Genomic DNA, 22,960 nt, shown 5'->3' with positions numbered 1-22,960 from the left:
ATGGAAAAGATTCCCTCTCTCTCCACCCCAGAGACAGAACAACTCTTTGTTTCAATAAATGGATTATATTGGAAGCCATGCATCTTGATGAAGACACAATGAAGTAGAAACTTGGGTTCATGAGAGAGAGACTTCATAGAATGAGCTCAGTTGAGCCAAGCATAGGTGATTTGGAAGTAGAGCATCAAGTGATCTCCCTAGCCTTAAAATGTTCATAACACTTTAAATGTATAATATTCCTCTATTAGACTGCCAGGTTCATGAGGGCAGGAGTTCTGTCTTCTTTTGCTTCTGTCTTTAGGACCTTGCCTAGAGCCTGGACAAAACAGTAGGTGCATAAAAAACATGCTTGTTGGATTGAACACCCTGTTACCAAGGACCATTACCTTTCTCTTGCATATTTTTGTACCACTTTGTAGAATTGTTAATTATGCTATTTTGTTAATATGTACTATTATATTTAAGATATACCTGAGAATATTGTTATTGAGAAAACTTACTATAAGGACAGGAACAGGAGGTAATGGACTTGATGAATTCTTTCCCAAGGCTGGTGATACACAAGGGAAACCAAGTCCTCGAGGAGTTTAGAGGAGTAACGATGATGAGGATGACCAATGTTTAGTGTTCTAAAGTTTTACAAACATTTTGTATACGTTAGCATTTGATCCTCATGACAACCCATGACAGATGTATAAGGTTTATTACCTCCACTTTACAGATGACAAAACTGAAGCAAGATCAGTTAACTGACTTGCCCGTAATAGTAGCTGCAGCAACACACAGTTTTGAAGTGCTTCAAACTCATCTCTACTGATTCGATACATTTTGGCAAAACTTATTAAGCAGCTATGTGCAAAGCACCACGGTAGGTGCTGTGGAAGATAGAAAGTTGAAACAAAACATAATCCCTGTGCTCATTAGAGCATACAGTCTCACAGGGGGAAAAAGCACAAGAACAGATAACATAGAATTAGAAATGTGTATTTGGTGAAAATAACAACAGCTAATATTTATATAGTGCTTTCTTTCTTTTTTTATGGGGCAATGAGGGTATATAGTGCTTTAAGGTGTGCAAGGCACTTTACAAATATTGTCTCATTCTAAACTCACAAGAACCCTAAGAGTTAGGGGCTATTTTGCATTTTTACATTATATGCGAATTTTTTTTTGGCAGGGCAATGAGGGTTAAGTGACTTGCCCAGGGTCACACAGCTAGTAAGTGTCAAGTCTCTGAGACCAGATTTGAATTCAGGTCCTCTTGAATCCAGGGCCGGTGCTTTATCCACTGTGCCACCTAGCTGCCCCCCAAAATATTGAATTTTAAAATGTGATATCTATGTTATATTGTATTTTTCTTTATTTTGTTAAATATTTCCCAATTACAGTTTATTCTGGTTTGAGCAGCACTTGAGAATGTTGGGGGACCAGAGCGTCCTAAGTCACCTGTGGCCTCCATATTTGACGCCTCTGGACTAGGTGAGCACCATGCCTCTAGTAAACTCATTGGAAAATATCATCCTGCAAGATCCCATCAGCCTTTGTACTCACACCTCATCAGCACCCTCTGATTGGAGGGCAGAACCATCAACTCCTCACTCTCCATTTAAGGAGGGGAGACAGGACAGACGTCTCATTTCCTATCCAATAGCACTTACCTTGGAATTCTTTGGCTCTTCCGGCTACACTCATTTTTTATTTTTATTTCTTTGACTTCTTCACCATGTCCCTGCACCAGGTACCTCCTTTCACCTTTTCATTCGGTTGTAAGCTCCCTGAGGTCAGGGACTGTCTTTTTCGTGCTTGTATCCTCAGCTTAGCACTTGGCACAGTGCCTGACACAGAGTAGGCACTTAATACAATATATTGACTTACTATCTTTGGGAATGACCCATGCCAATAAAGCCTGAAACAAGGATTGATATGGCAGAGATGCCACCTGTGGGCGTGAAGTTGGTGGGATCCGTGCTATGTAGGAGCTGGGACTACAATCCAGACCTCCTCCATCATGCCTCTGCCTCAGATTGGATGGCTCCTTCCTGGACCTCCATTTAAAGAGGGTGCCCAGGCCTGTGATGCCTCGTTCCTCTCTAGGCTCCAGACTTCCTCTGCCATGTCTGCTCCCATGCCGGGTACCTCTGTCTACCCTACACCCTGTGGCTTCCTTTTATATATCTTTCCCCATTAGAATGGAAACTTTTGATACTGTCTTTCTACTTGTATTTGTATTCCTAGTGCCTTGCACACAGGAAGTACTTAATAAATGCTGTTCTCTGAGATCCTTTCAGTTGTGAATTCTTGTGATTTAGAAATGAAATCTCTTTTTAAAACATCTTCTCATTCAAACCTCTCACTCAGCTGGCCTTCCCTCGATGTCACTGCAAGTTGTACTCCGTGTCAGTTGTCAAACGAAACTGCCTGTGTTTAGGCTGTTCTAATGATTTGTGATATCAATCTATGGTGTTCTGAGAGAGGCAGAGGAGATAAGTGGGGAGGCTAGGATCACTGGAAGTGAGGGTGGAGGGGAAAACACCTCAGGGGAACTCGGAGAATCAGGACTGCCCAGTACTCCCACCCCCCCCATCCCACACATTCCTTCCTAGTGTGCCCAGAGGCAAGCTCAGATGTACTTCTGATTCACATCTTCTGTATCAGCTAGCATCTGATATCACAGTTCTCTCCTCATTGCTCATTCCATCCTGGCACATCGTATTGGGGGACTGGGCAATTAGGCAACAGATCCAGCTCTTGTGCGTACTCCCTGATTCCTAACCCTAATGGCCACATGCAGGGGTGTGGGGAAGGAAGCTTTTTGAGAAGCCCCATAATACCATGGGTTCTCAGGATCCATATTCATCCTCAGATACTCAAGTCTAAGGGCATATCTAAAGCACAATTTCCCCAAGACCCCTGTCTCTCCTTCAATGCTATGGCACACACAACACTTACGACTGGTTTCCAGCTGCCCTCTCCTTCATACATTTACCCTTTTTAAGTTCCTTCTGGAAGATCACAAACCGATCACTCCTCTTTCTAGATGTCCCAGCAACAACAAGGGATGGGAAGTCCCGTGGATAAAACGCTGGACCCCAGAGGCAGGAAGACCGGAGTTCAAACTTGGCCTGTCATTTAGTAGCTTAAGTTTTCCCATCTGTAAATTGGATACAATAACAAGAACCACTTCCCAGGGTTGTTGTGAGGACTGAATGAGATAATATTTACATAAAGCGCTTTGCAAACCTTAAAGCGCTATATAAATGCTATCTAGCTATCAGGCTAAACGTCTGACTTCCCCTTCCTGCCACAGGACCATAATCTCCCAACACCAAATCCTCAAAGGCTCTCAGAATGGCTTTGAAGTGCACATCTTTTATTAGTTCCACAATTAATCTTGGGCAGTTGGGATCTGGTTATACACAGCTGTTCACATGTCAGCTCAGAAGTATTAGTTTATAATAGTGTCAGTTAAAAAAAAAAAGAAGAAAATTTCATTTCCAAGAACTTAAAAATGACAACTGATGATTTCTGAGATGAATTCTCTGCTTTGCTTTTCAGACAGCCAACAGTCAGCATGCTGTGACATAGTAAATGAAAACCAGCATTTGAGGCAACACTGTCAAAACTGGTCAGCTGCAAATATGACTTTCTTAGACTCCGTCCAAATGTGTTTTCCTTAATTTCCATATATCTGACACTTTCTTGTGTCTCTTCCACAAAGGAAGTCTGTTTGCTTGTTCATTTACTTATTAATTCCTTCAGAAGCAGTGTCATGAAATATAAAAAGGACTAGACTAGACCTGGGTCATTCTAGTCTCTCACTAGGTGTGTATCTTTGAGTAAGTCATTTAATTTCTCAGTCAGGAGAGAAATATTTTTAAAGTACCTACTATGTACCAGATACTGTGTTAAGTGCTGGGGATACGAAGCAAGGTAAAAAGATAGTCACTGCCCTCAAGGAGTTCACAGTCGAGTCGGGGAGACGACATGCAAACAACTGTGGGCAAACAAGATATAGATGGGACAAACTGGAAATAAGCAAGAGAATGAAGGGATGATGGGGAAAGGCTTCCTGTAGGAGGTGAGGTTTTAGCTCTGACTTCAGGGAAGCCAGGAGATGGAGGGAGAACATTCTAGGCATAAGGGAAAACTAGTGAAAATGTCTGGAGTTGGGAGATGGCTTGTCCTGTGACAATTTCAGCAAGACGCCATGAAAAATGTAAGAAGACCAGAAAGTTGCCTGACTTCTAAAATAGGGAAAATAATACCTTATTTGCCTTAAGGCAGAAGGCTAGGCCAAGTAATTTCTTAATCTAAATTTATGATTTGGTGAGCCAGTTTCAAAGCCAGCAAGACCTGGGGTCAAGTCCCTTTTCCAATTCCTGTTTTTGTTTTTTGCTGGGCAATGAGGGTTAAGTGACTTGCCCAGGGTCACACAGCTAGTGTCAAGTGTCTGAGGCCTGATTTGAACTCAGGTCCTCCTGAATCCAGTTTTATCCGCTATGCCACCTAGCTGCCCCCCAATTCCTGTTCTTAATACAATATAGAATCACCAAAGAACTACAGAATTGATTATGTAGTTCTAGAACTGTGTTCAAGTTCTGCCTGTGACCACATACTGACTGTGTGACCCTAAGTTACTCATTTAAGAGTTCCTTTTACCACTGAAATCACAGGTCTAGTTTCTGTACCCAAATCTTTGACTTATAGCTCACTCTTTGTCTCATTTGATCGTCTACATGCAAAGGGGTGCCCCTAACAGGCTCATGGGAAGAATTCAATCAGGAAAGGACCTTAGAGTTCATTTAGTCTAACCCCCTCATCTTTAAAGATGAAGAAAATGGTTTTGAGAGGTTAGGTAGAAGAGCTGGGATTTCAACCCAAGTCTTCTAACTTCCAATCTGGCCTTCCAAAATTGCACTGGGTGGAAACAGACTCAAACCTCCCACTTTGCAGGCAAAAATTCTACCAGAGTCACAAATGCTCAATACATAGTCGTGGTGCTCATCCTTGCCTCTCCATCAGGCATGCATGTCTCTCGGTGTCTGGCTACCAGCTGGGAGAGGAGCTAAAGATCCGGAGCAATTATTGGTAGGAACAACTCTCAATCTGATCCTCTGCTGTTGCTCACCTGTCTTTTGAGAGCGTGTTCATGCACTTCACTATTTGTTTTACAACTTTTTTATTTGGATTGCAGCAGGTGGGAACTATGGTCAAGTCTGTGCCTCAACAATGAGAGTTCTTCAGAAGCAGCATGGCCACCTCATCAGGTAGGGCGTTCCTTCTTATAGGGGGAAGTCTTCAAGTAAAAGATAGAAAAACCATTTCTCAGAGTTACTGTAGAGATTTTACATCTGATCAGGTGGACTAAATGACCTTGGAGGTATATTGGGTACATGCTACCCAGAAGTTCTCATGTGTATCTGTTTTCCAATCTAAACTCTACTTTAGTTAAGTTGCTCTGTTCACTGTTGCACAAAAAGGCTACGTTCGTTCCTACCTTTTTAATTCTACCTTCAATAACCATTTGACATGCCACCTCCTTCAGGCAGCCATGGGATTCTCCCAGCCTTCTCTGAATTCCTATAGCACTTACAGTCCCCCTTTCATTTGACACTGAATCATAAAAGTTTTGCAATAATAGCTCACACTTATAGAGAGCTTTATAGGTTATAAAGCATTCTCCTTACAATGATCCTGAGAAGAAAGTGATACAAGATGTATTGTACCCATGTCACAGATAAGGATACTCTGGCTTTAAGAGTTTGAGTGTCTTGCTGGTCATCACAGCACTTTAGGATAACAGGATCATGGCTCTGGAGCTGGAAGGGACCTCAAAGGCCATCTAGTCTGACCCCCTTTTTTACAGATGAGGAAACTGAGGCCAAGAGAAGTTAGGTGACTTGTTTAAGATCACACAGCTAGGGGGGCAGCTAGGTGGCGCAGTGGATAAAACACTGGCCTTGGATTCAGGAGGACCTGAGTTCAAATCCAGCCTCAGACACTTGACACTTAACTAGCTGTGTGACCCTGGGCAAGTCACTTAACCTTCATTGCCCTGCAAAAACAAAAACAAAAACAAACAAACAAAAAAAGATCACACAGCTAGGAAGTGTCTGAGATACGACTTGGATCCCAGTGTCCTGATTCCCAACAAAGTTCTGTGCTCTCACTGCTATTATGCTATATGATTCTGGAGGAAAAATTCAATCTTCTGTAATTTTCATACTTTCCTCACAGCACCTAGCACAGGGCCAGGTAGCTACTTGGCAACCAATTAGCACCTATTGACTTTAACTGAATGGTGAAGGCCTTGGGGACCACCTTGAGAGCCAGCTGGCAGGCCTGAATTCAGCTCAGAAAAGAAGGGGAATATTTTCAACAGAGAAAGAGTTTAGCTTTTTAAAAAAAATTCTTAGTTCCATCTTTAGAACAGACAACTGCCGCTTCTCTCTTCCTCCTCCTTCAACCTCCCTCCCACCCCCAGCTAAGCATCAGTTATCAATTAAGCCATTTCCTCTGGAATTCTGTTCCCACCAGTGGGAGCGCTGGGCTTTCCAGTTCCTCTCCCATCCTGCACCCAGAAGCAGGGTTCTGCTACTTGAACAGCCAATTCAGCTGTCACGGGGCACATGGAACTGAAGGGGTCTGCTTTCGTGTCAATAGCTAAATGAGCCATTGGACAAGACCAACTCCAATTGAGACCCTTGCCCTCCCCAGCCACCCAGTCACCTTCCTCTTCTCTAAGCTGCTTTTAGCATGGACTGTGCACCAGGGACTTGGCTGATGCTCAGCCTGGTGATGTCTTTCTCATCATTCTGTTATACGTATTACTTCAGCCCTAAAAATAATGTCTCACATTCAGGTGATGCTTCAAAGGTCTTCACAACTACTATATGAGGTGGGTAGTTCACATATTATCATTTTTATTTTACAGATGGGGAAAGTGAGGCTCAGAGAAGTGGCTGTGACTTATCACAGGTTAGAGAGTGAGTCAAGTACCAGAGCTATTAATCTAATCTGGTCCCATAACTTCTAGTCTGGCAATTTTTCCATTATGCCACACCATACTTCATTATTATTATTATTATTATTACAATTTTGCATATATGTATGCCTTATCTCCCCAATCAGATTGAAGGCTTATGGAATTTAGAGCTGGAAAATACATTTAGAAATCATTTACTCCACCCTCTCATTTTATAGACGAGGAAAAGGGAGACCCAGAAAGATGAACTGACCATTTTGAGTTCAAACAAGTAATAAGCAAAACAAGCAAAGCTGAAGTCCTCAGACTTCAAATCCAACATTCTTTCCACTGTACCTCGCTCTCTCTATAAACTCCCCGAGGGCAGAGACCTTGTCTTCTTTCTATTTCTTTGTACAAAAGAAGGGAAGCTTCTTAGGGGTAGGGGCTGTTTGTTTTCCTTTGTCTAATGCCGAAGACCCAGCATCTCGACCATATTAGACACTTAATAAATGGTTGGTGAATTGAATTTCTGTTCCCCACAGTGCCCAGCATAGTGTTATACACAGAGCAGGTGCCTTTTGGGACACCTGCAATTGTTCCATTGTTGGGATGATGGTATTGGTCGAACAAACCTGTTTACAATTGATGTGTGTCCTCGGTAAACAACCAAACACTGTCCAGTCACCACGTCCCACTTTCGGATGGTGTGATCAGCACTACAGGTGAAGGCAGCTTCATTTTCCAACTGACAGAAAGTGATATAGCTTTCGTGTCCTGAGGAGAAAAGAGAGAATTGGGTGAGAAGCACGAGAAACATTGACTATCATTTTTCCCTTAAAAAGAAATCACTGGGAAAGGGATGGATAGTGGTAGGGCTGCTGAAGGGAGTGACATTTTAAGAAAAAAACAACAATCCATAGTGGACTATGTTTAAGACAGGGGCTTAGGATGGATCCCTCAGAGGATCTCCTCCCTCAGAAACTGATGGGGGCTCTCTCTTCCTCTTCTTAGGATAGAGGCCCTTTTCTCTCTTCCGACCTCCAGTGTTCATATTTGCATTCTCTCTCTCTCTCTCTCTCTCTCTCTCTCTCTCTCTCTCTCTCTCTCTCTCTCTCTCTCTCTTACTCACTCACTCTCTCCCCACCTCTTCCCTCTCCTGTTCCCCTTTTTCCCTTCTCCCCAAAGTCAAAAGCACCCACAGACATTTGTCAGGACACATTGGTAGCACTCTTGACTGGTGATATTGCTAAGCACGGCCTTAGCTGGTTAAGGTGTATCCAAATCAGATAGCAGCATAGATCTGGAGAGTACAGCCCTGGCTACAGGACCACAAACTTGGGGAACACTGAATCACTAACTCACAATGTCTTAATAATTATAAAGGGCCTTGAAGATCATCTTATCCAGCTGACTTCATTTTATAAAGGAGGAAGCTAAAGACTAAATAAGTGACATGACTTGTCCAAGGTTACATGGGTAGTTTGGGGCAGGACCAGAATTTCCAGATTCCTCTTCGGGATCTCTTTCCACCATACAGTAATGAATAAAAAATCTGCCAGTGATCAGAATGTGTCTATGCATTCAGCTGTTCAGCAGCGCATGGATAAAACATGTCTGTTTTTTACTGAATTTTTGTCTTTTCATCTGCATGCCTGACATCACCCAGACAGGGTCTCAGAACCTCCAGGGTCCAGTTTCAAGCTGCCTGACACATTTTCCCTGGGTTTGAGCTCAATCGCTCTTGGAAGCTCTCAACTTCCTGGATTCTGAGAGAAGAAAACTTATTTTTTTTTTAAAGAAATGCTTAAATCTCCTTGGACAGCAGATACCAGGCCTCTAAGAAAACAACGTTTGCAGGAATTAAGTAAACATGTGAGAAAACCCTACAGATTAAGTTTCCCTTAAAATACACACAGGGCTGGAAAGTTAATGGCAAAATGTGTTTGGCAAAATGCAGGTCAGGGCGTTTTGTTTTGTTTTGTTTTCCCCATCGGCCTCGATGCATTTGCAAAACACTTGGAGACTGTCAACAAATCCTTCCTGAGACTGAATCTGTCCCCGTGCTCCCTTTCCCTGCCCCCCATGGCTCAGTAATCAGACAGTCCCAGAATACCAACAGAGAGAAGGCAGCAACAACTTTAACACTGTAGTGGTGCTTCTCATTAACTGCTGATGGAGAGAGAAGGGGCAGAAGGAACAAAGGACACTGTAAACTGGGGCAGGGGAGATGAAGCCGCACAAGTGAGCAGTGCAGGGGGATCTCTGATACTTATTACCTATGTGACCTTGTGTAAGTCCCATCTCTGGGCCTCAGTTTCTCCAAGTACAAAATGAGGGAGGTGGGTGAGCTGAGTACAAAGGCTGGCGAGTGCAATCAAAGAGCATAGGATTTAGAAGCAGAGGCTCGAGTTCAACTCCAGCCTGTATGACTTCAGGCAAGTATTATCATCTCTTTGGTTGCCAGTTTTCTCTTCTCTGATGTAAGGGGCTTAGGGTAGATGGCCTCAAGGATCTCTTGCAGTTCGAAATCTATGAACTGCAGAATATGTAGCAAGTCCACATCTCATAGACTGACTTTGGGTTTTGTATGATCACATTTTATCTTCCCATTAAATCTATTAAACTGTGCTTGAATTCACTCCTTTTGCTCCTCCCCACTCCCAGGTCAGCAAACTCTCCCGGTTGAAAAGAAACTCCTTCCTTCCCACCCTTATACCCACTTCTCCTCAAGGATGGTCGGACCATCTGGAGCTGAACCCTGAGGCTTTTCTTTGACAAAGCCATCCACCCCACATCTGAAAACTGAACCCGCAATGACTCATGGGTTTGAGGACTTCATCAACAAGAAGCAAATCCCACAGTGATTAGGAAGACCTTCTAGGAAGCCACTGGGGAAGCTTTTCAGTGGGATCTCTGACTATGCTGGGGCTTAGCAGAGTTCTCATGTAGATTGCGTCAGGATCTAAGTCCTCTGAACTATACTTCTGAAGTCCTAACAGAATGATGGCAACATAATAGATTAAGGAAATTAAACAAGGGATAAGAGAAAACAAGTGGCTGCCCACCCAGCACCGCAGATGGAGGGAAGATCATGAGATTTCCAGCTGAGAGAGGTTTTTAGGGATCACCTAGTCCAATTTCATTTTACCAAAAAAGAAACTGAGGCCAGGGGTGGTGGTGAGTTAGATTGTCCAAGATCACTTAGAGTTAATTGGCAGAGCAAGGACTCAAAGTCAGATCTTCTGAGCCCTAATCCATCCAGTGCTCTTTTCACTAGACCAGCACAGAGGCCAAGAAGGTGGGTCTCTTGTCTCTAGAAGCCTACAAATCCATCAATGTCAAATTGAATAATTAACGGCTTTGAAGGTTTGGAGAATGTATGTAAAAGGCAGTAACTTGGGGCAGCTAGGTGGCACAGCGGATAGAGCACTGACCCTGGAGTCAGGAGGACCTGAGTTCAAATCCAGCCTCAGACACTAAGCACTTACTAGCTGTGTGACCCTAGGCAAGTCACTTGGCCCCAATTGCCTCACCAAAAAAAAAAAAAAAAAAGGCAGTGACTTATTATATCACTGCTCAGCAGTTGGCTTAAAGGTAGCATTGATTAAGTACAAATCAATCCCTACTCGGTTTTCTTAGCTGCTTTGGAAAGTAAGTTGGTGGAGGAGGTCAAATTCATACAGTATGAGAGTTATTTCCTTAAATTTAAACTACAAGTGAAAATATCATTCTAGTATGAAGAGAGATTTTTGAGATTTTGTTTGCTTTAGGCAACTGTTTTAAGAAAATTATGTTTGCCAAAAGCAATTTTTTTCTTGGGGGGGGCAGAAAAATTAGTCATCATAATATGGTGGGATGGAGAAGATTTGATAAGCTGTGGGTCTCTAAGGTTGAGGAATATGCTGTACCTGTAACTGTGCAATGATAAAGTAACTATTTCATTTTAAACACATATACACAAACTCATACAGGAACATGTTTACATAAATATAATTCCCTGTACATTGTGTTAACTCAGACAAATCACTAAATTTCAGTTTGCCTCAGTTTCATTAACTAAGATGAGAAAGATAATAATACCTCTTCAGGGCTGTTGTGAGGAACAAATGAGAGAATAATTTTAAAGGGCTTAACACAGTGTCTAACACCTAGTAGGCACTATGTAAATATTGTTATTATTATTATTACTTAGCCCAGTGATGTTCCCCATTGTTCAAAAATGGTCAAAGCTCCTCTTTTGGTTAGAGCCTATGACTCCTGAATATCCCCAATCAATCAGCAAGCATTTATTAGGTACCTACTATGTGTGAATAATGGCTAATTGCTAGACCATGGGGATACAATGACTAGAATGAAACAATCTTTGCTTTCAAAGAGCTTACATCCTGTCATGAGTATATATGTGTGTGTACATATATATAAAATGCACACATACATATATATTTGTACATATACACATGTATATGTACAAAATACATACAACATAAATTTATGGGAGAATATCAGGAAAGCCTTCATATTTGAGCAGAGTGAAGCTTGAGTAGAGTTTTGATAGAAACAAGGGATTTGAAGAGATGGGGGGTAAAATAGGAATGCTTTCCAGGGTCGAGTAACAGCCAGTTCAAAGGACTATAAGTTTCTTGAGGTAATGGACCATGTTTGTAAGTTATGCTCCCACATGTAGTATGTGTTCAGTAACGATCTGTTAAATATTGAAAATTTTCAGGTAGGAGAGCATGGACATTCCTGAAAAAGACCAACACAGTTCATCTATCATATTCAGAACTCAACTTGATAAATCACAGGAGAGTTAAAAACATCCTAAGTGACCATGTAGGCCAATGTAAGACATTATCATGATAACAGGCTCAATAAATGGCCTTCATTAGCTCCTCTATGACATTATATATTCCTTTATCTTTTCATCCTGTCTGCATTCTATTGTGCTTCAATATTATTTGGCTCTTAACTTTTTAAGTGTTAAGTCCTTTCACATGTTTATGAATTAACTAGCTTGGAAGCTCTGAAAAGACTATCATGTGTGTTGCATCCTCCAGTGATGCCTAGTACAGTATTCTGCACAAACAGGAGCCTGAGAAATGTTGTCGACAGGCACACAAAAAAATCCCATGAATCAGTGGTGGGAGAAACACAACTGAGGCTAAAGGTTTTCCTACCAAGGATGTCATATTTTCTTCCTCTTTGTTGCTTTCTTCCTGTTCCTCTGTCCTCCCAGAATTGTTCTCATCCCTGCCCCCAACAACTGCAGGTTCTAACAATTCTTTTTTGAGTGGTGGAATGGTTCAGCAATAGCTCCCAGACCAGGAGACCTGGGATCTACACTGTAGTGTTGGCCACAGAAAATATCGTGGAGCTGGGTGTTTCTGAAAGAGTAGCCTGGCAGCTGGGATCTTAAAACTCTGATTGGAGTCTAGCCTGAAGTATAGGTCCTTCAAGTGAAAAATTCAGACAAGGCTTCTTTAAAGAAAAAAACACAACACATTTTGATAACTGTATTCGAATTGGCTTTCTTTGTAATCTTATAATTTTGCTTTATGCACTTACCACCATTATTTTGAGGGGTCTACTGTCATCACTAGGTTGCCAAAGAAGCCCATGACACAGAAAAGGTCAAGAACCCCTTTCTTCTGAGAAGCCTCTCTAAATTTAGCTCAGTTGGGTGTAATCTCAAGTACTAGGGAGGCAAAGGCCAGTGATCTCTTGAACTCAGGAGTTCTGGACTGCAGTGAGCTAAGCTGATTAGGTGTCTACACTAACACAGCAAGCTCCAGGAATGGCAGGTGGTGAGAGTGCTTCAAGTTACCCAAGAGGAGGCAACTTGACCCAGGTCAGAAATGGATCACAGTTCAAGATTCTGTGTGGATTCAAATTATCCTTTGTTTTATCCAAGGAGGGCTTACAGGCCCCTTCCTCATGTTTGTATCCATCTCAATGATACAGACCACTCTTTTAAAGATTATAAAGATGAGAAAAGCAAATGGAACTTAGCAGTTGTTTCCATCTTCTTGGTTGCTTTTTTTTTCCTGGTAAAGGTAACTTTTCCGATCTCTTTATTCTTTTAAGATCTTACCCTCTTTTTCCCTTCAAATCTAAGCTCATGCACCATATAAATCTTTTCCTAATCTCTCCTTCCCTTCCCCCCAATTAGTTCCCTGACCTTGAAATTACTTTGTATACACATTCTATATATTTTGCATTTACTTATGTAGCAGGGGTTGCACTGGTGTATACACATTGGATCACCTGTGCCCAGGGTACTTCTGGTGAAATTGGTCGTGGTTGAAGGACTTGGGTACTTTGGAATAAAAACAAACAAACAAAACAACCTTATTGGCCTCTGAGAAAGAAGAGCTGCAGACTCTAAGGGATCTTTAAAAGGGAGTAACCCACCCTCTGACTCTGTTTCCCCTAACAGATTTATGTCAGGATATTCAAAAGGTGAAACACAGGTGAATACTCTTTTTATAATTTGGAGTTTCTGCATCAGAGAAGATCACCACCACTAAAGAAAGGAGATTAATCCCTGACCTGCCTAGACAAAAGACATAAACCTGGAAGGAATTGTTTGGACAGTACAGGGTCAAAGTGAAATATAAAATGCTTAGTAATAAGATTTTGCAAATTGCATGGTATCTTGTTTGGAATATCAACCTCCTGGAAAATTATAACAGTTACTTATATAAGTTGCTGTACACTATTCTGAGTCTTTGTCAACATGCACTTATGAGTCTTTGTATTCAGTATTTTTTTTTTAAGTGAGGCAATGGGGGTTAAGTGACTTGCCCAGGGTCACACAGCTAGTAAGTGTCAAGTGTCTGAGGCTGGATTTGAACTCAGGTCCTCTTGACTTCAGGGCCGGTGCTCTATGCACTGTGCCATCCAGCTGCCCCTTAATAGGTTGTGTTTTTTTAAGTGAGGCAATTGGGGTTAAGTGACTTGCCCAGGGTCACACAGCTGGTAAGTGTTAAGTGTCTGAGGCCGGATTTGAACTCAGGTACTCTTGACTCCAGGGCTGGTGCTCTATCCACTGCGCCACCTAGCTGCCCCAATAGGTTTTTACTAAATGCTTTTTGATTTAAATGACTAATATGGAAATATCTTTTATATGATTATATTTTATAACCTATATCAGATTGCTTACCATCTCAGGGAAGGAAGGATAGAATTTGGAACACAAAACTTTTAAAAAATATTTACAAATTGTTTTTACATGTAATTGTGGAAAATATTACTTTAAAATGTTTTTTGAGAAATTAATTTACAGAAGGATTATGAATTATAGGCTGCTTTTCATAGAGAATCTACTGTATATACTTGAAATATCCAATTTACCAAAAAAATCTGATTTCAGTATAACAACTCAGTAATGTGATTATAATAAGGTAAGGCACCTGTCCATTTTGTTTTTATAACCACCTTCTCCCAAGGAATACAAAGGACAATAGGAGATTATCCTAGTCTGTCCCCATTCTCTGATTCTAGATCCAGACAGCCAGTAATTCCCCACTCAATCTTCTCACTTCTTTACTACCTTGGACATTCTTCCCGATCCCTCCCCTACTGTAACTTTCTGCTACCAGAGAATCACATTTTCATCCATAGCTGGTCTCAACACTTTCTACTCCTTGCTACAGGTGACCTATAAAAGGGGCAGGCTCTCTGACCCTCAGTATTGTACAGCGGTAAATATTTCATTGAATCAAATGCTCAGGGGAAGACAGTATATCAGAAGTTACCAATTCTCCTGTCTTGAGAATCACAAATCAACGAACCAGTATTTGTGTGCTCACTACGTGCCCTGAAATCTGAAAGGGGCAGCCCTAATATCCATCCTGTAGGGATCTGATGGAGGAAGCATTGGTGGTTCCCCATCTAAGGTAGCTTCCTTTCTTTGATTCCTGACTGTCGCCTTAGTAGGCAGCTACAAAAGTAATAGTGCATATTGTCCCCGATTTCAAAGAGGTATGTTCTTTGAAAAAAAAGAAAAAAGAAAAAGATTAACTATCTTCCCAGCAGGTACCATTGAGTCATATTCACCCTCCCAGTACATGAAAATTTAGTATTTACCCCCATTTAGCATTTACAATTATCTCTCTCCCCGTTGAAATCCCAACCACCAAGAGGAAAAATTTGAGAAGGAAAGAGTAGCCATTTTTCATTCTTACACATGAAATTTTTGGTTGAGTAGTATCAGTTCTTAAATCAAGAGCACTAAGGACTCAGGAGCAGATGCCTTCCTGAGAATGAGGTTTAAGTAGAATCAAGCTGGAGAAGTCAGGTGGAAGCAGCAGCAGCAGTTGTGAATGGGGAAGAGGGTGATGAAGAAGGGACAAAAGATGACTGGGCAAAAGGAGGAGATAAAATGGACCCAGTGTGAGGAACAATGCATTGGAGTCTCCAAAGGGAAACTTTGGGGGATGGGAATACGAGACTCAGCTGTGCCAAAAGTGGTATTAATCACCCATAAAATGTTACCACTTGTTTTTTATGAGAATACAGATACAAAAATGGGTGCAAAAATCACAATGGGTTCTTAAAACTGGTGTAGATTCTGGAAAATATTTCAACTTTAAGGAGAGAGACTGGGCTCCACTCAAGTCAAGACCTTCTGAGGTCTAAAGCTTAGAGTAAATCACAGTTCACTTTTGGCTACAGACAAGCAACTGGTTATTTTGTGTTTTTGTGTTGTTGTATTTTTTTCCATTTGTAGCAAAATCTCAATTGTCAGTAGGAATATTAGCAAATATGAGACAAGTCAAAGTTATTTTCTGTTTGCCTGATCATTCATGAAAATATCTTTTTTTCTTCAGCAAAACAAAATGAGAAAACATGATCCAGTGAAAACAGGTACTGGTGAATGATTATTAGCTTTTGGCAAATCAATTTAACGTCCTGGGGCCTCAGTTTTCTCAAATGCAGAATGAAGGGGTTAGGCAAACTGACATCTGAGGTCTCTTCAAACTCTAGATCTACAATTTAATGATCCTCCTTCATAATGTCTTTAAATTTAGGGGTGGGGAGATATGGAGTTGTAAGAGAGTGCAGAACAAAAATGATATAAATTGTTTAAGGATAACCTTTGAAGCCACAACTCTCCAAAAGAGGGCAGTAGGAAAACAGCAAGTTGAACAGTAGGTTCAATAAATATGAATTGGTAGAAAGAGTTCCTTACCTGGAACTCCCTACATGGAAGATTTTTTTTTTAAAGCCACAAAACAGATAAAGCATGGACACACCCTCAGTAACTGACCTTACTTGCTTGGCTTAAAAATCACAGAATCATGGGATATCAAAGCTGGAAATGACTTGCCCAGTGTCACACTGCTAGTTTGTGGCAGGGTCAAGACTAGACTCTGGTGCTTATCAAAAGCCTTGCTCAGTGCTTATCAAAATCCAGTTTGCTAGGGGGCAGCTAGGTGGCGCAGTGGATAAAGCATGGGCCCTGGATTCAGGAGTCTTGAGTTCAAATCCAGCCTCAGACACTTGACACTTACTAGCTGTGTGACCCTGGGCAAGTCACTTAACCCCCATTGCCCCGCAAAAAAAAAAAAAAAAAATTCCAGTTTGCTGAAAAATGTTCTACATGGGCTTGGCTCCCAGTTACTTAAGTCTCCCACACTGGTCAGGCATATCCATTCCATATAGCCTTCCTTACCTCCCAGGAGGTTTCATTTCCTGTCCAAAATAGCCAAGTCTACTTCTGTGTGTTCAGATAGCTGTGGCCCTGTTTTAAAAACTCCTTGTAGGATGGGAAAACTGAAGGTCCCACTGTTATCCTAGTATTTGGAGAGACACTATCTGCAAAGCCCTAGAGGCTGGAGGAAGAAGGGAAAGATGGGCTAAGGGGCCATGTGGCACCTCCTGGGAGGCCAAAAGGCTCCTAGACAGGGGAGGAGCAAGGAGACAGGCTGGAGGGCACTCTCTACCTTGGAAGTGTCCATGACATTGGCTGTCATCTGTGCTCCAGAGGCGAGCGGTGCCATCCTCGCTGCCTGTCAGCAGCCGCCGGCCGTCGGGGCTCAGGCTGAGCCAGTTGATACCTCCTTTGTGATCTGTGCAGACTCTCAAAGCGGAGCCGTTGCCCCCCATTCTGCCACACTAAGGGAGGAGTCCCAAGAGGGAGTCCCCTCTAGGGAGGGACTCCCCAGCCAAGGGAAGGTAGGTTCCTCCAGCAACTCCCTCCAGACATCGCCTTTGGAATTATACCCCAAGAGCCTGCAAAAGGTATCGTGTACGTGAGGGCACAAATAATGCATTATTCTCAGTCCTGTAGAAGCACCCCTGCTCCTAACAAGAACAGACCCCTTAATCTAGTCCCTCTTATCTATACGCTACTTACTCATTCAGAAAAACAACTCAAGAGAAAGTCAACCCATGTGATTGAATATAGCCATCAAAACTAGATACAGAAAAATGCGATTTCACCTCCTCACCCTTTTCTGCACCTCACCCCAGTTCTTAGGTTTAGAACTGGAATTCGTTGCCTAGAGAAGAACCAAATCCCCTCCCCCTCCCCCACCCACCCCTAGCTCCCTACACTACTCCCTCCTTTTTACCCAGGAGGAATTCCCTCCACAGGGCATATTCCTGGTTGGGGATGGTCCCCGATTTGAGCTGAACCCACTGTCTGTCACCCAGCGCTACCAAAGTCCTAACCCTTCCACCAGAGGATTTCCACCCCGAGACGTAAAACGTTAGGTGAAAGGTGATTGACCCAAATTCTCCACCTCTCCCCACGCCCTCCTGCCATACCGTCCACCCCATGGTATACTTAAAACCAAAACCAAAGAGAAAGCTTTCAGCCTCACCCCAAGGTGCAGCAGCTCAAAGACCTGCCTAGAGCCCATGGGAGGGACGGGGGTCTTTTCTCTTACACGACCCTAAGCCCCTCTACTCCTCGTTCAACTCACAACTCCCGGTCCTGGAGGGCTATAGAACAATAAAGTGCAGGCTGGCTCCTCCTAGGAGACCACCCCTCAACCTTTCCCCTCCCACTTTTCCGGGGCTGCTTCCCCACCCCTATCCCTTACTTCCCAGCTTCCTCCCTCCCTAGGGGACCCAACTCCTCCGTACTCCCTCCTCGTGCCTTCCCCTCCCTCGGCGCCGGACCCCCAATCGCCCCCTCCGTCCTAGCTCCTTTCTACGCTCTCTCCTTCCTTCTCCGCCCGCTCCCCTCCCCCGAGGAAGGCTCCACGTGGAAACTTTCCCCGACCCGCTCTGACCCTTTCCAGGCCACTCCAGCCCGGGCTCCAGGCAGTGCCCCCACCCCTTCACCTTTCCCAAAGGCTGGGAGGGGAGAGGAAGACAGAAGGAGAAAAGGGGGACGGGGGTCGGTCCTTCCGTCCCCGGGGAGGGGGAGAAATTCACCCCTGGAAGGGCAGCTAAACAGGCTGAAACCTAGCCACACCCCCTCCTGCCCCGGGGAGCCGGGGGAGGGGGACGGGCAGCTTCGGATTAGGCAACTCACACGCTCACACACACCCACTTAACTGTGCTACATCCAGCTTTTACGGGGGAGGTGGGGAACAGGAGAGGAAAGGTTATCCTTAGTCCGAAGTTTGCTTCCCAGAGCGAAGTCCATTCTCTCTTCTTCCTCCCTCCCCCAATACTGTACCGAATGGTGAGGTACAGCCCCCCACCCTCGGTAGTTTTCTCAGAGCTTGGATCTACATACTGTATGTACCCTTCACCTTTGGAAGATTGGGGTGGAGGTAGCGAGCTGCTAGTGGCTGCATGACCTTGGGCAAATCGCTGTATATTTCTGAGTCTCGTCTCCAACACTAGGAGTTTGGACTTAGATCCGCTGTTCTCAAACTTTTTGGTCTGAGAACCCCTTACAGTCTTTAAAATTTTTGAGCCCCCCCCTCGAGTTTTTGTGGGTTCTATTTTTCTGTATTTCCTGAATTCGAAATTAATCCAGGGGTCCCTGGACCACACTTTAAGAACCACTGGACTCCATGGTCCTTTCCGCCCCCAGCACGGACTGGCTGTTAAGTTTCTGCTTTCCAGGGAGGACTCGGGACGCTTGCTTTTTAGCCAGAGGACGAGCAGAGCCTAAGACTGGGTTACTAGTGTGGGCATACGGGCTCGTATTGAAATCAAGAGTCAAGAAGGAGCTCCTGGCACCCAGGTCTTTTGTTAGAACTTCCCCCACCCCCCGTGGCTCCTGCTGCTGGTGCTGCTCCTCCTCCTTTCATCCCTTCCTTCCTCTACTCCCCTCCCCTCCAAGGTTTCAAGCTCCATCTGATCTGCCCGCTGAGGTCTCTGCAGGAGTCCCAAAACCCGGTCACTTCAACCCTCTCCCAGAGCTTCTTTCCCGTTTCTTATTAAGGCAGCAGGGGCTCAGCTCAGTCCGTCAACCCCCAGTCAAGGCAGGATGGAGGAAGAGGGAGGGCAGCGGCGAGTGGATAGGTGGGAAGGAATTGACCCACTCGCCTCAGGATCCCTCTAGGTCCTAAAGGTAGCACTATTTCTCAAATCCTTTCTGGCCCCTTCCCAAAAATCTAGAGAGTAGAGAGGGGCCTAATGATTCCACCAAAAGACCAGGCTAACCTCTCTACCCTAGAGAAGGCGTCCCAAGAACTCCTCCCAAAACGATCCTATGGCAAGGTCCCATTGGGCACTGAAGCCAACTTGGCACATAAGGAACTTAAAAGGAAAGAGGAATTAACTCAACAGATCTTTATTAAAAGGTACCTATCCCTTGCTAAGTGCTACTGGGAGGGATAGGATTTGAAGCCAATCTTTGTGGGAGTTTACAATATTGGTGAAAAAAAATCAATTCTCCACTATATCTTTTATTATAGGGGCATCTTTCCTCTCCTTCCCATTCTTATTGCCATCACTCTAATAGCAGACTTTATTTACCTCTTGCCTAGACCAGTGCCTTCCTTCTAATCTGATTGTCTCTCCCTCCCTCTCTAGTTTTCCCTCTTTCCAATTCATTCTTCACACACTTGCTAAAGAAATCTTCCTAATGAGAAGATCTGACTACATCACTAACCTGATAAAAAACAATTTTTTCCTAGGTTCTCTGTGGCTTACCAGTTAAAATACAAACTCCTTGGTCTGACATCCAAGCCTATATTTCCAGTTTTTTGAGGTCTGCTCCACCCAGACTACTTGACTTCTCTGATTGCATTCACCTTCCTTGATTTCTTTCAATCCTTTCCCATACTGTGCTTCCCCCCCCTCCATGCTCATCATGCCTTAAATAGAATCACCTGGTGAAATTCTCACTTCCTTCAAGGACTAGATCAGTTGTCTCATTATCCATAAATTCTTTCCTGATTCCACCAGGTGAAAGTCCTCCTTTCTCAAATCTCTCATACCAAACACTGTTTGAACATCTTTACACTTATAACCATTTGTGTATTTGTCTTCTTCTTATCCTACCCCCACTAAATTGTAAACTCCAAGCTAGAGGGCAGAGGCTTTGCTTTGGTCCATCTTTATTCTGTATCTTCAGGTTCTAGTGATTACTACACATTGAACTGGATTGAATTAACACTAGAAGGACCAGAATTCAAGAAGACTTCAGCGTACCAAGAAAATGTTTGCAGTAATTGACAAGAGAATGAGTGGAAAAAGGAAGGATGCAAAACATGGGCATGAGATAAAGCACCAGCCCTGGATTCAGGAGGACCTGAATTCAAATCCAGTCTCAAACACTTGACACTTACTAGCTGTGTGACCCTGGGCAAGTCACTTAACCCTCATTGTCCTGCAGAAAAAAGAAAAAAAAAAGAAATCGATATGGACAGATAGAGATAGACATATATGAAGATATCTATCTATCCATCCATCCATCCATTCATCCATTCATCTATCTCTAGCATATCCAGAGAGATATTTTTTTTTACTTCCCAATCTAGTAACCCTGTCAGCCAAAGGAAAATATATTTGTCTAGCATGACCCTGTCTTTTTTTTTTTTTTTTTAGGACACACATAGACTTTTTTAGCACCTCTTCTCTCCTTAGTTCCCTTGCCTAACCGATTTCCCTCCCTACCACTCCACTGAAATTCATGTGAAATCCCAATGGCCAAATTAAATGGCTCACATTCTTCCTTTTTTTTTTTTAACCCCTCTGCAGCACTTGCCACTACACAGAATGGAGGGTGGTGGTGTGGGGGAAAGAGTCGGGTATTCAATCCAGAAACCTAAGTTCAAGTTGTTGTAGCAATATAAACTAGCTGTGTAACTGTAAACAAATTGTCTAAGTCTCCATTTTCATCATTTGAAGAATGAGGATGATCATATTTGCACTACCTGAGTTGTTGCCTTTGTGCTTTATAAACCTTAATGTGCCACATAATGTGCATTATTATTGTTGATACTGACCTCCTTCTGGATATTTTCTCCCCCCTGTCAGTCTCTCTCTTCCCTGATTTCACAGGCTGTGTTGCCTTTAGTTTGCTGACTTCCACATGGTACTTCCCATTGTCTTATTCCTTCAGGCACCCACAGTTTCTCATCCCAGGAATAGGTCAACTTGTGGTTTGCCTAGATCTGGGAAGTGTTACAGGATGGGAAGGGATGGGCTTTTGGAGAACAAAAGAAATAGAAATGAATTCCCACAATAGCTGGCAAGCATTCCAGACAGTGTTTTATGTATTCTCCCTAGACCAACTCCGACAAGGAAGGTTTCAAGTCTATGTTGCCTAAATAAAGGGTCAGATACTGTATGGCAGAGTGTTTAGTCACTTAGGTGGGATTGTCTTAGGGTCTGCAAGGTTTTTCTACCTTCTCTCCTCCTAAGCCTTCCTTCCTTCTCATATCTGGATGTTAAATTTTTTTAAATTCTGTTAAAATGGGAAATTCGAGTTTACCTATGTTTGTTATTTAATCTGGAATTAGAACGTTTGTGAAATTGCAAACTAGTTGAGTCACCTTAAATATGTTATCACTGTTTTAAGGAATTCTGAAGGCAATACACTTATCCCAACTCTTTTGTTTGTTGTTAAGCATCTTAAAGCAACATTCATTTGTGTAATACTAACTTAAGGCTGAAAAGCATCTGACATTATGAGACTGTTACATTATTTTGAGTCTAACTCCAGGTATGATCATCCACTGAGACAATGAGCCTTGGTACCAGCAACCCTAAGGGATTTTTGCAAGTGGTGGATTGTCATGGGAAAGGTTGGGAGAATGACCTTTTAGCAAGGGCTGAGGTAGGAGTCTCCTGACTTAATTTTCCCAATATGACACATGGAATGAAAACTATCTCACCTGGCTTCTTTTAAGCCTGGCCCATTGTAATGGGCTATCTATACAATTTCTGCCAGGAGTGCTCATGAAACTTAGGGAAACACTATTCCCTGAGAGCTTTGTCCCTCTTCTTTTATGGCAAATTCTTATAATCATGTCATTTGATCAGTATGAACACAATATTGGCTCATCATCCCTTAGGTTAGTACTGCAAATAGGTTACTATAGTGAGATACAGATATAAGGTTTAAACTATTTAACCTAAAAATTCTAGTCCTTTTTATATTCTAAACAACTACAGTGTATAAGCATCTGGCTTTGTCATCTGACTGTTATTAGTTATGCATTTTAGTACTTACTCTTTTTTTTTTTTGCGGGGCAATGGGGATTAAGTGACTTGCCCAGGGTCACACAGCTAGTAAGTGTCAAGTGTCTGAAGCCAGATTTGAACTCATGAACTCCTGAATCCAGGGCCAGTGCTTTATCCACTGCACCACCTAGCTGCCCCTTAGTTATGCATTTTAAAATGGAATCAGAAACACCTTAAGTACAACTTATTTGAGATGCACTCTTGTCACCTTAAGTCCTTTTGATTTTTTCCCTTGTTTCTTTAACCTCTTGTTAAAGTCTGTCCCATCTAGGCTCAAGGCTTTCGACCTCATAGCAGCTATGGCCCATGCCTATACATCTCTTCTCACCCTCTGGACCAGGCCCCTCCTCCCCCTGTGATTTCTTCAACCCCATTCAGCTTGAAGCAGTT

General features: G+C 42.9%; 1 protein-coding gene across 3 annotated transcripts in view; it reads right to left on the bottom strand.

The window, feature by feature from the left end:
- WDR86 (WD repeat domain 86) overlaps positions 1 to 18,361 on the bottom strand; it is a 51,687-nt gene extending 33,326 nt beyond the window's left edge. The window contains exons 1-4 of one of the 3 annotated variants that reach the window (XM_043965802.1): positions 18,211 to 18,361; positions 17,797 to 17,917; positions 16,915 to 17,203; positions 7,600 to 7,741 (exon numbers count right to left, since the gene is read on the bottom strand). In XM_043965802.1, the coding sequence (XP_043821737.1) occupies positions 7,600 to 7,741; positions 16,915 to 17,077 (305 nt within the window). In that variant the 5' untranslated portion in view covers positions 17,078 to 17,203; positions 17,797 to 17,917; positions 18,211 to 18,361. Of the gene's footprint in view, positions 1 to 7,599; positions 7,742 to 16,914; positions 17,204 to 17,327; positions 17,350 to 17,796; positions 17,934 to 18,210 lie in introns of those variants that run through there. The other 2 variants (XM_043965803.1, XM_043965804.1) reach the window with 2 other exon arrangements.
- Positions 18,362 to 22,960: the final 4,599 nt, after the last annotated feature.

The sequence above is a fragment of the Dromiciops gliroides genome, chromosome 5 (genome assembly GCF_019393635.1).
Source record: "Dromiciops gliroides isolate mDroGli1 chromosome 5, mDroGli1.pri, whole genome shotgun sequence".
In the NCBI taxonomy this organism is placed as follows: domain Eukaryota; kingdom Metazoa; phylum Chordata; class Mammalia; order Microbiotheria; family Microbiotheriidae; genus Dromiciops; species Dromiciops gliroides.
This window is presented reverse-complemented; position numbering and strand designations above follow the sequence as displayed.